The sequence below is a fragment of the Larus michahellis genome, chromosome Z (assembly GCF_964199755.1).
Source record: "Larus michahellis chromosome Z, bLarMic1.1, whole genome shotgun sequence".
Lineage (NCBI taxonomy): Eukaryota > Metazoa > Chordata > Aves > Charadriiformes > Laridae > Larus > Larus michahellis.
In genome coordinates, this window is record NC_133930.1 from 35,403,157 (window position 1) to 35,420,430 (window position 17,274).

The 17,274-nt window shown below is 36.3% G+C and overlaps 1 protein-coding gene across 4 annotated transcripts in view; it reads left to right on the forward strand.

Moving 5' to 3' along the window:
- Positions 1-17,274, forward strand: part of CCDC171 (coiled-coil domain containing 171) — a 154,810-nt gene that overhangs the window by 49,342 nt on the left and 88,194 nt on the right. For all 4 annotated transcript variants that reach the window (XM_074570479.1, XM_074570480.1, XM_074570481.1 and 1 more), the window contains 6 exons: positions 1,858-1,961; positions 4,809-4,898; positions 6,793-6,993; positions 8,874-9,041; positions 10,957-11,145; positions 16,723-17,227. In XM_074570479.1, the coding sequence (XP_074426580.1) occupies positions 1,858-1,961; positions 4,809-4,898; positions 6,793-6,993; positions 8,874-9,041; positions 10,957-11,145; positions 16,723-17,227 (1,257 nt within the window). The remainder of the gene's footprint in view (positions 1-1,857; positions 1,962-4,808; positions 4,899-6,792; positions 6,994-8,873; positions 9,042-10,956; positions 11,146-16,722; positions 17,228-17,274) is intronic.

Genomic DNA, 17,274 nt, shown 5'->3' on the forward strand with positions numbered 1-17,274 from the left:
GAGAATGTGAAATCTAAACTTCTCACAAAATTTTATGATTTGTTCTTAGGTAGATTCTATGTGCAGCATTGCTATTTGGAACATCTGTAGGACCAGAGGTTTGGTTAAGGGCGCTGGAGTTTCATTAAGAAGATTTTGGGTTTCCCTGACTCTGTAGACCTTTAGAAGCTGTGGTAAATAAGCATCCACTAGACTGGCTGATAGAAGAGAGCAGAAGCCTGTCACTGGGACGTACGTTCTTTTTAAATTCACTTGCGTGCTGTAGAGCAGATCTTGCTCCTGTTACTGAAAGCAATCTTGGAAACCTGCATTGGTTTGACTAGGTGTGACTTTGACATTAACAGTTGACTGTCGAGTCAAAGTGAAAAGTTAATGTCCAATCTGGCCTTCTGGTATTACAAAAGGGTTGAGAGAGAAGAGGCTAATTAATTGAAAAAATTTTCAGAGCGGCTGTTGGCAATACTTTCTGACTTCTGCATACGTGTTATGTTTTCCTCTGACTACCATTGGTGCATTATGTATAGCCTACAGGACAAATCTATAATTTTTTGTATAACACTTTGAGTAGAGTACCATGCTTATTAGAGAACACTAACCGTAGGATTCCTGAAAAAAAACCCCAACCTGCAAGTCTGTAAGTGCACCTCCTACAGCTGAGAAAGTTTTATAGAAAGCCAAAGAAGATGCTTAGAGTTCAGTATCTGATTTGACTTTATGAGCCACCCTAGGTAAATTGCTTAGTGACACTGATCTTTCAGAGGTGATAAAAACACCTGTATCATCATTTAGTTCTGCTGGGAGTTATGATTGTTTAGTCTCTCTGGAGCTCAAATGCCACAGACTCTTTCACTTTTGCAAAATAAGGATACTATTAGCGTTGGTAAAGTTAGTTTTGCTTATAGAACATGTTAAGACTTGTGGAAGAGATTGTACTGTAATTTGTTACAAAGTAAGTTTATAAATGCAGCATACTAATATAAATAATGCTGAGAAGAAAAATCTGTCAATAACCTAGTATTTTGCTGTAACACCAGAAAAAAAAGAATAGTTTGTGCTTAGAAATTTAATATCAGCTGACATCTTGTGACCTCCTGATCAATACAGTGTTGTTTTGCTTTCTTAGCACATTGTACTACGGACTTTGGAATGCTCAAACTTGTTCATATGTCCCTAATTAAGGCAACCAGATCAGAAGTCTCTGTCTAAAGCTTTAATAAATAAGTGTAGTGTGTATATAATGGATATATCAGCTTTAAGATTTATAATTGAAACGTTATGTAGGACTTTGCAGACAGATAATAAATTTTTTTTACTATTTCCTTTGGAATGAAATTCAAGATCATTTAAAAGGTTTTTAAGACCTCTCCAAGCATAACAGTCATGTGATCTTTGGCTCGGTAAAGCTTTGAGTAAATGAAGTACTGCATTATAATAAGCATGCTTAGTCACAACAGCAAAATAATGTCAGGAAAAGTGTAACATACTTAACTTCCAGGCAACATGTTTTTCAAAGTGTGTTATTGTGTGGTTCTAAAGTTGGCTGGTCTGACTGAATGACACAGACTTGACCACAGTAGAAAATATATGTGCGACTGCATACCAAATACATTAGGTAGAAATGTAATCCAGAATTTACAGTTCTGTATCTTGTATTAAAGCTTTTATACAAATGTCTTTCAGATGTATTTGCTGTGAAAGTGTGGCTATTCAGCTGCATCTCTTGTGGCAAACAAGGCTGCGGTTCAGTGTTTTGTATTGTCATGGAAGCCCTAACTAATTTTAATACCTCTCATCTATGGTGAGTAGTTTTCTCTCTGTGGCTTTAAGGCTTAATTTTCATTCTGTATTTTTCTTCAGGCACTTGTAAGGACAAAGATAAACCTCCGAGCCTCTCTGTCCTTGAGACTTTGAGGTGTACCTTGACAGCTTACCAGAACAAGCTGGAAGATACGTCTAATGAGGTAACACTTGCACTGTTTGGCTCTATATGTATCGCCTTCGGCCAGCAGCAGTACATACGCTTTGCTTGTAAAAAAGGTCAGAAGAGTGGGAATGTCAAGTTGACAGCTTCACGTATACCCAAAGAAATAATCTCTGTCACTACAATTTCTCTAAGCTTGCCCTACAGTGAAGTTTCACTTGCATGTTACATTTGGGGGGGACAGGGAGAGAAAATTTTTTAGTTTTTTTTTTTTAAGTTAAATTTGTTTTTGTTTTCTTATTAACGCTGTTGAGGTTACTTTTTCAATAAACATTCAGGAAAACGAGCCATTTCTATCTAGGATTTCAATGAAAAGATTGTGGTTTAAGAGTTGGGCCATGTATACCACAATATTCCTAAATACGCAACACTGGAGCCTCGACAGTCGTTGGTATCAGATATGCAAATGTGCATGCCCGTGTACATTTAAAAATTGGCATAATTTTCTGAAATGAGTGTGTTTATGATGAAATCTCTTTTGGTGCTATTTTGAGGGCTTTTCGAGTAAAATAGGACTGTGACAATACTTTAAGTTATCTAAGACAATAATGGAAATATTTCAGTTTTGGAAGTCTTACCCTTGGAAAAAATCTAATGTTTTCCATGCAGTCCTACTGGCCTTTTATTTCACTGACTGAAAAGTCACAATTTTGCATTTATTTTCTCATTTGTGTTGCTAATGCGATTAAATTAATCCTCTTGGGTGTAAATGTTTTATGAATATGTGGCTTTAAAGGCTGTAGAGAGAAGTTAACTGCACTGTTAAATCATTCTGTTCAAACTCATAATTAGCTTATCTTTCAATAAAATTGGCAAATACAATAAGGCAAGATGTGATAAGATTGTAAAAATTGCAGTACTGGTTTTTTTTTGCATTTCTAGGTTTTGTCTTTTGTTTTGACAAATGCGTAGTCTAGCTAGTCACTCACAAGGTTTAAATAAATAAATAAACAAACAAACAAACAGAAGAAAAGTATATGGGCTTTTCCCCTTTTATTGGGAAAAGAATAGTCTCCCGCAAGACCTTTGAGTTTGTTCAATGGGCACAAAAATAAGTGACCATGGAGACAATTATATTTTTGTAAACAGCAAGCACTGTTAGGTCTCTCCCAGTGAGATAAGAGAACCGATGTGTATAGTCATTATGAAGCTCTTCTGAGACCCAAGTCTGGAAGCTGCAGAGTAACTAGGAACATATTACCCACAGCGAATTGTTATTTGGGAGGAGGAATGTCACGTGATATGCAGCACAGTTGAAAAGTCGACTCAGCAGGCTTTGGCTTAGTGATGTGCTTTGTTGTGAAACTGTGCCAGAGACAGCAGTGGGGAGACCAAGGGGGTGGCTGCTAAGAAAGCAAAGAGAGTATTCTGACAGAAAGAAGAATGAACTGTCAAGGAAAATAAATCGCAAGCAGAGCAGGACCAACTGATGACCTGCCACAAGACTTCCCAGTAGGACTGCGTGTGACTGACCCTGAAGTTGTCATATGGAGCCAGAGATCACCGAGCACCTTCATGGTGCACAGAAAGGGCAGTGCTCTGTCCTTCTTGATTACCCCTGCCCCCATTGATAACGCTGCTTTTGGCTTTTTATATATTAGATATGTTTAGTAATAAAACTTTTTAATAATACAATAATGCACAAAGGGACTATGAAGGGCACTGTGCAATAAAACCAGGATGTTTTAATACACAGCAGTAAGGGTTTAGTTTTGAGTAATTACGTAGTGGTTCTTTTTATAGAGAGATTTTCAACAAGACCCCACATAGTGATGGAGTTGCTAATATACGTGTACATCTGAATGTATACGTGAAATATGCTGGTAAACTTGTCATGTGTCACCTTTAACTTACTGTGTTAAACATTAGATTAAATGATCTGATTTGTTTGTGTGACTGAAAGGTATAAAAGTGTTTTGTTTTTGACATATAACAAGCCTTTAACTTTCTGTATAGTGCAGAGGCTAGAATGTGTTTGGGGAGAGGGAGAAGACTAGTAAACCAACAAAAAGACTGGAAATATTCCAGTAGCATTCTGTAATTCACTGTAATTATTTCTAAGGGTTCTGCCACGTCTCCTGATTTGATATCAAACAAAAATATAATTTCCAAAGTAATTTGTAAATTTTGTAAATGGATTATTTTACTTCTGAGCTGCTCCTTAATGCTCAAGTGCCAGCAGTAACTTGCACTATAATACGTTTCTATTCGATGCTTTCTTGCAGACATTTGTATTGCTAACCTCATCATCAGGGAACCAAAGATACAGGTTGTAATGATATGTTGTTATCTTTCTTGAAAGTGGAAAGTGAAGCTAGTGCACATTATGGTCATGAGCTACCTCTAAGGTGGTTGCTTGTAACACCACCAACGGTTCAGTAGTCACCATGCCTTGCAGGAATATTGCTGCTTTTTATGGGTATGTGAGTACTATCCAGCGCTCAGTAAAAAGTAGAGACCACGCTCGTAGCAGGACAATTTTTGCAAATGGAAACTTGGAAAACTAATTTTCTCAAGCCACTCCCCAGATCATAATCTGAATTTATTATATTTTTAAATGCATTTTGAAGTCTGTGTTTTTGTCAGATATTTTAAGAGTTAATGGAAAAGTTAATAGTGGACTCAGTTTAGGATTCTGACACTGCTATTATAAAAGAGTTATTTAGTGCTTTTGTAATGGCACATTATTTAGATTGTATGGGATATGAATATTGTCAAAGGAACTGAAAACAATTTTTTTTAACATTTTTATACAAAATTCTTCCTTTATATTCAAGTGATTATGTAGCCTTCTTGTAAAAGCCTGTTTGACCTCTATTTTTCACAGCTTGGGAAAATGAAGTCTTTGTGTGAAAAGATCACAAAAGAACTTGAGATATCCAAAGAGAAAATGTGTGCTTTAAGTCAAGACGTTAAGGTATGGTTTCAAGAACTTAATGTAAAATTTGAAAGTTTTGCAAAAAGTATCTTTGTGGATTTAGCAGAATAAGTCTCTGTATCATTGTATTCTGTTGAGCAGACCAGTTTACTTTGCAAGCTTTTGTGAAGCCATGCTACTTTATTTATTCCAGTTACCACCTTAGGTTACGTAACTGATCTTTTTAATGATTGCACTTCTGAAATAATTTGAAATGGATTTATCAATTTGCAAAGTATTGTTTTATATTGAAATCGGCATTGGTAATATTTTTTTTTGTCTTAACTGTTTTGCTCAGGAAGAGAATTTAATTACCTCTGTTCATATGGAAGCACATTTTATTAAAGATGTCCTTTTCTTTGTTAACTTTTTTGTGTTTATGTTTGTCAGAGAACTTAATGCATGTATGAAGCATCAGGTCATCCTTAACAGTTGTACAGTGTGCAGCCCAAAATTTCTTACAGTAAAATCTACCTGGGAACTGATAAAAACCATTGTGAACTCTTTTCTTCAGTTTCTGGACAAGAAATATTTTTTTGTCTCTGTTTTTGGCTGACACACTGCTTTTGTAATGTCCTGTCTGGTTACATCTGTGGCCAAGGGATCGAGGAAGTCCTGAGGTCATGGTTAAACTTAATCTCCCAACTGGCAGTGTATTATATTACTGCCAAAATACAATGTGTCTACTCCCAGTGTTTCTCAGAATCTTTTGCTGGGGATATGATGCTTTATCACTTCAGTTTAGTCACAGATACTTCTGAAACACTCATTGAATCTTCATATTAATTGATACTTTCACATGATCTGCTGTCATCTGATCTGAACTTCCTTTCCTAATTTATGTCCAGAAGACTTAAGACTTCTGCTTCTGTTGCTGCACCTTTGTAAGGCACCTAAAAATTTTGCAACCCATTGCAACAGGTACTTGTCTTCTTCATGCAAAAACTGAGTGTGCTACTCACAGACGGTGCTGTTTTTTATGCAGTACGCCAGTGTCTGATCTCTTTAAATTTTTTGATAAAATTGTATATATGAGTAAAAACTGGATCAGTCTGAAAACATTTGTGTTCGAAATTTAACTTTGCTTTAATCTTTTAATATTTCCATAAAGAAGAATAAAACTTGTCGTATGAATTTGGGAGTATCTTTTTTGTTATATTTCCTATATAAGCAGCTGTGATTTTATGAAAAACAAACAATGCTTTCAGTGTGACCTTTAGCAAACTTTAGCAGTGCTGGAATCCCAGTGCTTGTGGGAGAGGAAAGCATGTCTATCTGTCAACTCCATTTTAGCAATCTTCTGGCTGAACAGGGGTAGCGTACTAAGTTCTTTGTTTAACTTGTGAGAATTGGTACTGGTAACATAATGGTTGAATTTGTGACCATTTTGGATTATTAGTGTCTTCCCATGGTCAAACCTCCAAAGAGAGAACTCACTTTTTTTTTTTTATCATGCAGATAAAGAGTATAGTGGGTAAGAACAGCTGTCTGTGTTGCATACTGACTCAGCAGTAACAGATCAGAGATTTACTTATGAAAATAATGTATCTTTTCACTAGCTCTGAGAGCTCTCCACTCTGAAGAGGATAATTTGAGTCCCTGGATTCTGCATCTCAGCTGTGGGGGTAGAGGGGATTCTGAAGGTCACTGCATCATGGAGCTTTTAACTCTGAGATGGATTTCTGATGCTGTCTAGTTACAAGCTGTGGGGAAGGACTATTGTCAGTTTTGAAATTCTGTTACTGACAAGATTCAGTCAGTTTAGTCTGGAGTCTTCTGAATACATGTGGCTATATGACTGTTTACTTCCTCAGATGCTGAGCACTGGAATAAGGTAACATTTTATAGAGTAAAACTCTTACCAGCCTTTCTGTTCCATGCCTGTGTTCTACAGGAAGCTGAGGATAACCTAAGTGATGCCAATAAAGAGTTAAATCATCTGCACGCTAAGTGTGCAGACAGAGAGACTTTAATAGGAACTTTAAAAATGGAACTACAGAATGTACGGCAATGCTGGGAGAAGGAGAAAGTACATGCCACAGAGTCTGAAAATGAAATCCAGAAGCTTACCAGGGCTTACCAGAAGGATGTGGAGGTATTACCAGAGACAAGATGACTGTCAAAAAGGGTCTTTATTTAATCTCAACTTTATACATTTACATACATCAGATGGTTACTATTGGTCTTAACAGATTTATCCCCAAAATATGATTTTAAGATATGCATTTTGAAATATGTATTTAATATCTACAAGATCTCAGGACATATTGGTTCTCCTTCCTTCTGTATCAGAACTAATAGCTTAACCCTTCCAGTATTTTGAATTTTTTAACAACTGAATTTATTTAAAGAGCTGCGCCTGACAATTATTTCTTTCTTTCAAATTGAAAGTTGACAAAAATGTTTTACAATTGGAACATACAATAGCATCATCATCATGTGTTGTTAATTACTGATTCACATGGCAATTCATAGATAGCAAATGTGGAATTGAGGTACTTTTTGCCTGCATGCCACAAAACCTAGAAATTTTTATTTGTAACCTGTCAGCTCATTGTGGTTTGCTCTATGTGGGAATTGCTTCACGAAGTCTTATTTCAGAACTATTATCTCTCTCCTTAATGTTTGTTTACAGATGTTAATTTTGTTACTTCTTCCCCACAATGAAGCAGTTCTGTATGAGCAATAGCAATGATACTCTTTATCATACTTGTGCATATTGAGCTCATTACTTCCACAGACTTGGACATGGATGCCAACTGAGTAAAAAGGAAACATTCTTTCCACCTCTTTTACAGTCTGGTATTTAAATAGTGTCCACATGAAGCAGCTGGAATTGTTATACACATCAGATAATGATTAAAGTGAAGGAAACGAGAAGCCTGGCTATATTGTAAAGTCAGCATGTCTACAACACTGTGGTTGCATTCAACATGTGTGAATTGATTTTGGGTCTTGGGATGCCTTTTTTCACACCAAATGGATAATTATCATCTTTGATTTATCACAGCTCAAGCAAAAATTTAATAATGGTGGCACACTGGATTTTCCTTGGGGAATCAGGAGATCTAGAAACAAAGTCAAACTAAACAACAATTTTTTATTGCCTAAAATACCATGAAATAATTGTGAGAAAATGCACCTAAGTATTCTGAGAAAGGGCTCACAAAAACCATAGTTCCCTGTCTCAGTTACCCACCATTTCTTAATGTAAAGCATCATTCAAGGCCGCTGGAAAACAACGTGAACCTTTACAATGGTTTACTGACTTTGAATAAAGGTTCTCTTTCTTGTGGCTTTTGAGGTACAGCTTTCTATTGTTGTTTTAATCAAAGTTGCGCGGTTGCATGTATGTACCAAAAGGACGAAGGCTGGAATTTCTGTTGCATGCTGTTGTTGCTAAAGTGTGTTTATAACTGCATCAATTTATTATACTACTTACTAAAATCAGCTAAATGAATGAGACGTGACTTGTGGAATTTAACTGATGGAGCTATAAACCTATTTTGTCTAGCTATTTAGGCATACATAATCCACACAAAAACGACTTTTAAAAGATTTTAGAGTGATACTTGTATAAACAGTGTGCTGTGCTGCCAAGCCAATCAGACTTCTGCATGCTATGCAGTGGATACAATTTAAATGTACCTGAAAGTGTTAACATGAATGATTAACTTGCATCTAGTAACAGCATGGAAATTTTTATCTGTATCAGGTCATGGTTGTCACCGCTGCAGGATTGAGCTTTCTTTATTTATATACTATGGGTAATAAGACAAATTTTGTAAAAAGTGTTTTCTTTCTCTGGGTTTAATAGGTATGACTGCAAATATTAACAAGGAATTGAATTTTGAAAAGATTTGAGAATGAGCTTTGTGGGTCTTTTCAGCTCTGCACATTACTACACATATGATAGCATCTCTTTGGATTCTATCACTATTCAGATACAACAGTTAATTTTTCTTTTTGTCTCAGGAGAAGCTAACCTTCCTCCATAGCTTATACCAGCGTTTGGTAGCAGGCTGTGTGCTTATAAAACAACCAGAAGGCATCCTAGATAGATTCTCTTGGTCTGAGCTTTGTGCAGTCTTGCAGGAGAATGTTGATGCCCTGATCTTAGACCTCAACAGGGCTAATGAGAAGGTAAGTGTCCTTAGGCACCAGCTACCTCTATTAAATTCAGTGACATTTGTCCACATCACAGTATCATTAAAAAGGACTGACATTCATCTTATTTCAAAAAGAATTTGGACGTTAATAATTCAATACCATTAATTATGGCTTGTCTACAACTCAGTTTGATGCCATTGCTGTGGGCATGTAAATGTGACTGAAGTCTGTATGAAGTCTCTAAGCTCCACTTTCTGTGCAGGACATGCTAATAGTACTAGCCAATATTAGCCACAGGGACCTAATTAAAAGAAAATAAATTAATCTTACTGATGAAGCAATTCAAAGAACTTAGTCATTTACACTAATAAAGCAAGTCTTTATTTTAGCATAAAACAGAAACAAAATGCGCTTATTCCAGGAACATCATCTTTAAATTATATGTTTGTGATTCAGAGGTACTATCTGAAAAAATGCCAGTGTATTTTTTTCGTTTAATAGTAACTTTTGGACTCTGAAATTTGTATTCAGAAATACAATAGAAGGTACTTATTTTTATAAAACATGCCAATATTTGTTTAAGGGAGAAGCTGTGCTTTCCTGAATGATTTTAATGTGAATAAGCTTACACAGCCTTTCTTCCCAGAAATCCCTGCATTTTTAGGAAAGATAAGACCTCTTTTTAAATAACTTAAACTGGCTCCACAGACTAACGTATGGCACTCTTTTAAGATTTCAGTTCATGTTCTGGCTCCATTGATCAGGCCAGTCCTATAGTCTAGCAGAGCAATCCCAGATCTTAGCTGCCCTGACATTTTGTTCTTGAGGCATAGGAACGGAAAAGCTTTTTCGGACGTTTCTCATCTGCTGGAATTGTGACCACTATTTTGGACGCAGTAAGGGACAGCGCTGGTTACAGTGAATTGTTTTGACTTGGCCCATCATGTAGTAAATAGCCCAGCAGTCAATGAAAATTACTAAAGAGGGATAGTGTAAAATCTGGATTATGCAGATTGGAGGTACATTTCTATTTTTCTTTTGGAGTAGAGAAGGAAAGGAAATGGCAGGACAGTGTTTGGGGGCAGTTGTGTGTTACTGTTTCTTGCTTTTTAATTTAGTGTCATTATTGAGATTTGATTTTGAGGTCTCTAGGGCTCTTTTTGTGTACTTACCCGCTTTTCAGGGATTTGGGGCAGTGTTGTTACCCGTGTTGTACCTGCTTTCTGACAATGAAATTTTTCTTCTGCAGCTTTGTGTGAGCTATTTGGAAGTTAACTTGCTGATATTCTCTAGTAACAAAGTGTAGGCGTTGAGTATTTAGAGGTCATTATTTGGTTTGATTCATTCCTTCATTTAGTTTGCATGGGAGCTGCAAAGTTAACCACAGAGTGAATCCCTTCATGCTTGTTGAAAACACGTCATAAACTAATGAGCTCCTTGTGAGAAAAACATTCTGTATGCCAAAATTTCCTGAAATTTTTTTAATACTGATTAATATATGGAATGTCTTAGCTTTCCGATGAAACAAAAAATAAAATTAAGGTCTGTTTTTTCATTATTACTTGCAATCCTTGCAAACTGCTAAAGGACTGGTATACTCAAGATTACTAATTTAGCAGCACAAGATTTAATGCACTTGTTTCAAAAAACATGCGAAGTGTCCAGTTCAGGTTTCCAAAAAAGAAAGCAACAGATATCTGCGAGGTGGTCTGAAGATGGCAAAAGTGAAACCAATGAAAATTTGTTATTCCAAAATATGTCTCAGTTTTGTTGCAAGATTCAAGGAATTTGTTGTGAAAGGCTTTTACTTAGTATTAATAAATATGCTGAAGAAATTACAATTTAGATTTTATGTTGGAATAGTCTGTGCTCAAATTAATATGAAGAATTAAAGAAAAAAGGTGTTTTGAGAGGTGAAAGAATTTCTTTTTAAATGCTTGTCATGCAGATATCTCACCTAGAATATGTTTGTAAGAAGAAGTCCAATACTATGAAGGAACTTCAGCAGAGCCAGGAAGATGCTTTTAGCAAAATGGCTGACCAGATGAAAGCACAGGAAAGCTGTTGGCAGAAACAAAAAACGTATCTGGAACAGCAGTACTCAGGTCTCCTTGGGGAAGTTCATGCAAGGGCACAGGTATGGTGCTGTGAACTTTTGGTATTTTTTTTCTTGTAAATATTTAATGGATTATGTCAGTAACTTAAGCTCCTAACCAATTTAAGGTTGTTTGGGAATTTTAGTGTATCTTTAAAATAAAAACCACAACATTATGCTGGTATTAACTTCACTTATAATAAGAAATAAATTACTTTGTTAAAATATTCCACAAATTAATTGCTTAATTTGGACTAGCAGTTGCTGGTGATTTTATTTTTGAGAATGTTAAAGCTGTAAGATTGAAATTGCTTATTTTAAGAATTGTATAGTACAGCAGTTACTTTTTCAGTGTCATGCTTTCCAAAGCCTCTGTCGAGTAATAGTAATGTGGTGTTACTGGGGGATAAATTTAGATACGTACATTCTGACCCTAAGAACCCATTAGCAGTTACAGTGGTAGATTTCAACAGTATTAAAGGACTCTTCGTTATATAGATACTACAGTGAGCAATGGTTCAACAGTGTAAAACTGTCATCACTGATTGTTAGAAAAGTTATTTGCAATCTCAAATTTATACACTTGTTCTACAACCACAATTCCCTGTCTTTATGGTCACATTCCTTTGCATGTGTTTCAGTTAAAAGTGTTGTGAAATAGAGAAAATATGATACACCTTGTTATTTGTGATTGCCATCTGAGACTCACTTCATCAGAAGAATGCTGTATTTGACTTAGATTTTGGGCTTGGAGTCTTTGTGTTGCAAAAAATGTTTTTATGAAGTATTTTTAGACAGAATTTATGGTAAATTCCTGGGAATGAGTTAAAATCTTGTATATATTTTTTGCTTGATATTTACATTTCACATTGGATATTGTCAATGCTAAACATCCCTATGAGTGGAATAAATGGCATCCATACTTATATTAAGTTCCCCCAGCGTCCTGTAGTTTCACCTTGTGAAATCATTGCCAACAAAAAGAATGATGAAATAAGGGATTTAATTTTAAAAATTATGTTTTCTTATTAAAGAAGAAGTGGAGTTATGCAGTTTTGATTTCTGCCTCCTATGGATTCTGCACAAAAGAAAGGGCTGAGTCATCTCTTTCAGAACTCTAGCGTATTGTGGAGAATTGGTGCTGTGCAGTACTGTGCTGCTCTTTGGGATGGCGCTGAACCTGCCAGTCTTCTCAGCTGAATTGTGTAGACAGCAAGCAGGGCATGTATTTTTGTGGAGCATACATTAGGCATATCTTCTGGAAAAGACTTTATCTGTCAACTTGCTGTACAGGATTGCTGGGTTTCTGAAAGGGAAATGCTTTCCCTTAGAAACATCTGGGCATGTTTTCTCACACAGGTTATGTAGCGTTGGAGTACAAGCTGGTAGCGTTGTTATCTAGGCAGTACAATGTCTGTATACACTTAGATGATTCAACAAAACTTTGTCTTATCTTTTTTCCATCCCATGTTCCAGTTTGCCTTCCTTGCCCTTTCGTGTCAATCTGTGAAGAAGACAGTTTCATTTCCTGTAGATTTCTATTTTGTGACTGACTTTGGGCCTGCAAATACCAGATTAAGCCTTTCCCTTTCTGGGATCCGTAGGGTTCATGGATGTCTGCTTTTACGGCTGTCTTAATCCTGAGTGCTTGTTTTATGTAAGAGTTGGCTGCTTTTTACCTATTGCATTTTGAGCCTGTTAGCCATATTTGTCTGCAAGATCACTGCCCTGTTGGATCAGAGGTGTGCAGACAAATATTGTAGCATTATTTCTGTAGGAGACAAGGAAAAATGTGCCACAAGTTACGGAACGTCTTGAAAGGATCTTTTACATACTACTGAGTGACAGTGTTTACATAAAGATACAGAATGCAATATTTAAATTTAATTATTTTAACAGGCTTTATTTGTGAAATTTTATAGGAAACATATAACCGGTGTAAGTGGAATGTACTTTCCAGTTTTTTGTATTTTATTGTAGAACTATGGGTCTCATCACTCTAGGACATTTATTCTGTCACTACAAGGAAACAGTAGGCATTTGCTGTATTTTCCATCCAAAGATCAGAGTGTTAATTACAAGCATTTAAATGAAATAATCTCTTGTAGGTGATAGTTTCTTTCTGGAGTGGGAAGATGAGTGATTTTTCTTGTCCTACTCCAAGCTAATGGTACATCATAGGATGCATCCTTTTGTTTGTACCTTTGTCTTCAACCAGTGTTCTATGCCTTCTTCTAGACATTTTTTTCCTCAAAGCTCCTGGGTTGACAATTCTTCAGTTTTTTCAGTTGTTGCTATGTGTGCAAAGGCAAACTCAGAACTGTCAGTTCAGACTCAGTAGTTAACTGAGAGCTCTAACTGCACAGCAACATGAGTAATGTGACTTGGAAATTATTGTTCTGGTTTCTTAGAACTGCAGTAGAGAGTTGCGGCTTTTCAGAATGGTCTCCTTAGGATTGAAATGTAACATAGTAAAATCTGGAGGTTTTAGTAGCAATGACACCTGCCACTGCTTCTGTGCCCAGCCAGGACTGTTCAGGGTCCCTGACTCTAAGATGGGATCAGTGGATGTTAATAGGTACTATTTCACAGCCGTTACTGTAGGTCAGATGGATGGTGTAATCAGAAAGCAGTTTCGCTGTTTTTCTGTAGGGCAGAAGTTCCCAAAGTGGCCTTATCACAGATCAGCAATAAAAAAGGCACTCTATAGATACTGCTCTTTGTTCATGGTCTCCATGTTTGGAGAGTCAATGGAGCTTAGAATGCATATCCCTTTTCCTTGCCTTTTGTAGCAGGAGTGCAGTCCTCTTGATTTGATAGTGTGCCATGTTGAAAATGTTACTATGCTTGTTCCTTAGCCTCACACAAGTTATTTATTCAGACCGTACACAGTCTCGTAGGAAATGTCCTCTGAATTTTAACTATCAGTTGATGTTTGTTTATTATGTGGACATTTATTAATCTGTCCTCATTTTTTTTTGTGGCAACCACTTAAAATAGAAGGGTTTTGTTCTGACATGCAAAAACATGTTGTAAGAGAAAAATCCTGTAACTACTTTAAAAATGTTAATTTCAACAGAAAAATAAAAGGTTTGCTAAATAGGAAAGGGGAAGAGTCCTCTGGAGAGAAAAAAATGTCTTTTATTGGCTTTTTTTTGTTTGAAAGCCTCGCTTTGCAGCAAGGTATGTGAATTAGCAAAAAGGCTGTGGTATCTTGGAATTGTATCAAAAATCAGTTCAATCAATGCAAAAGGAGAAGTACCCATAACTATACTGTTCCTGACCCACCAAGAGTCTTTGATAGACATGTCTGGCCCATGTACTTAAAACACAGGAAAGAAGCGGAGGAAAGCGGTGCTGATGTTGTTTATTTCAATGTATGGATCTATATATTTAGAAAAAAAAAACAGCTGAAATATAGGAAAATGTTTTGAAGTCATAGTGTCATTATATTTCTAGTTTCCAATTCTGTTTTCATGCCAGAATAAAGGGTAAGGACCCAATAAGAAGTAGAATTAAATAGTGTCGCTAGTAGCACCTGATTTTTGTTAAGGATTCTTAGAATCCACCAAGCTCTACAACCCAGTGGGATGTCACTCAAAGCTCAAACACTGAAGGAAGCCGGCTTGCCAATGTTTAGAAAAGAATTCTATGTCCCCTTCAAAAACTGTGCTTTTAAGCTTTGAAGAAAAGAATAGAAACTGTCAGGTAAAACAAAAGCAATTATTAGCCAGTAAAACCAAGAAGGTATATTTTCTTACAAAACTTTTACATATCTGTAGTCAGAGATGGTTTTGTTCCCTTTTGCGTATTATGATATAACCATAAGTATTAAAACACTAATAAGCTTTTTTAAAAAATAAGTTTTAATTAGCCAGAGCACTGAATGTTAGTATTGCTGCCCAACAGCCCTGTAGGGATCACACTTTGTTTACTCAGATATTGGCCTTTCACCTGTGATGGCCAGAAACCATAAGCTGTTTTCTAAATTCAGCTTACCTTTTCAGTTCCTTCCAGTCATGCTATCAGTTTTTTTTTCCTATAAAAATCAAACACTGTAAATAATGCAGTAGCGCTGAAAGTATTGTACATGTTTATACTTAATTTTAGAGTAGCAAAGTGACATATGAGGCCTGTAAATTGCATTTTGTAATTAAATCTTTTAGTTACTTACTCTATATTTGTATCACTGAAAGTATTTTAATAACACTACAAATTCGCCCTCTTCCAAAAAAATAATAAAATATTTATTTGGTCAAAGACATTCTGAACTGACTAGGGTACATCTCTGTGGAAGCATGGAATCTTTTATTTCCATTCTAGGGGTAGGTGTATTGTTTCTTTTTTTCCCCTGTTGTGCTTGGAGGACGGATGAGGGAGAAGAAACTAAGGTGCCCTCTTCACCACTTGCTTGGGACCTGTACCAAATAAAACGCGTGGGAATGTGTCTGGATGATACCATTTTACTTCTCTTTTGGCCACTGCTAACAGGAATACCCTCTCCCCATTTTTAACAAAATGGCTTACAGCTCTGAGAGGTAGCTGAAACTTAGCATAATGCTGTCTTTTCTTCATCATATGGACTTATCATTTCAATTCATGTTTGCATTTTTGTGTCCATGTACTGTAACTGGAGCTCAAGCATGTAACAGGAGCTTGTGGATTCTTTCTGAACAGTGCCTAAAATTTATTATCTCCTTATATCACTGGATCCTGTGTAAATGTAACCTCAAGTGGTTGTTCCAATCACAGAGGACTGTCATGCATCAAGAAGCCAATCTAAGTCTCTGAGGTCCCAGCAGAGTGCCTTGATTCCTGTGCAAGAACTGCATGTTAGCCAAAGCAACCAGTCTGCATGGTCTAACCTTAGTCTTGGCATTCCCTGGCTTGTTACTCTCTTCATTTTGCTACACTGGTTTACAGTTTTAAATCTCCCTTTTGCTCTGTTTCAGGGCATATAGAGGAAAAGAAAAAATGATCTGTAAGTTGAAAAAAATCTGTAATGGTACTAATCAAAACAAAAATATCTGTATTACACTCTTCTTTTGAAAACTCAATTCTGTATGAGAGCTAATTAATCTGTGAATATATAAGTAGGGGGTTGATTACAAAGTAATTAAGAGATCACCTTTACTTCCCCTTTCCCAGCTGCTGCCAATCTGTCTAGGTTTATCTTCCAGAGTCGTCTTTCTTTTTTTCCTTTCTTACATTAACTTTCTTTTTGGCTTTGAAGAGCAATGTTCTTTCTGAATTTGGAGCATGTAATTACTTATTGTTAAGCCAACTCATAAAAGTATATTGTGGACAACCAGGTACTGTTGGGCTTTCTGTGAGCTATCACAGTACTAATGGATTATTGTCAGAAATCTGGAGTTGAAGATTGTGCAAATTTTCCTTGTGCTATTGATTTGTTTTCATTTATCTGGTTCTATAACTGTTTGCTAGGAGAGATGCTTTGACAGTCATTACTAATAACTTTTGTTCCTTTAATGTGTTATTTGAATCTGAAAAAAAATACTAATTTTCTTTTAGCTTTTATCTAGGAAAAATTATTTTGTTATTTTAAAAAATGTCTTCTAGTTATTATTTTTCTGGGCTTGTTCTTTCCCCTTACCACAGGAATACCAAGAAACAGCAGAGAAAAACAAGGAAAAAATCTATGTCCTTGAAAAAAGATGGGAGAAGCTGGCCCTTGAAAATGTTTCTGTGAAAAATACATTAATGCAGGTTCAGAAGGAGCATTCATCTCTCCTGGCAGCCTGTGCTCTATTGGCAGGTGCCCTGTATCCTCTGTATGGCCGATCATGTGCTATGTCTTCCCAAAGAAACCTCCTTCAGGATCAGGTCAACAGTTATGAATTAGTGAACCAGGAGATTAGGACCCTAGTTCATGCTCTCTCTGATGTAGAGGAAGATAATCAAGATGAAGCAAATCTGAAGAAAAGAAAATTCAGAGGCCTGATTCATGTATTCCGAAGAGGCGTGATTGCAGTCTTGGCAGCTAACAGACTTAAAGTTTTATCCCAGTCTTCTAGTTCCCTCTTCTCCTGGGTAAATGGCTTCAAAGAAGGCATTAGAATTCTAGTTTGTGTAGGAGACTCCAAAGGAAAGCATAATCTGCCAAGTAAGCTAATTGTTTTCTTCTTTGATAAGAGTTTTGGCGTATTACAT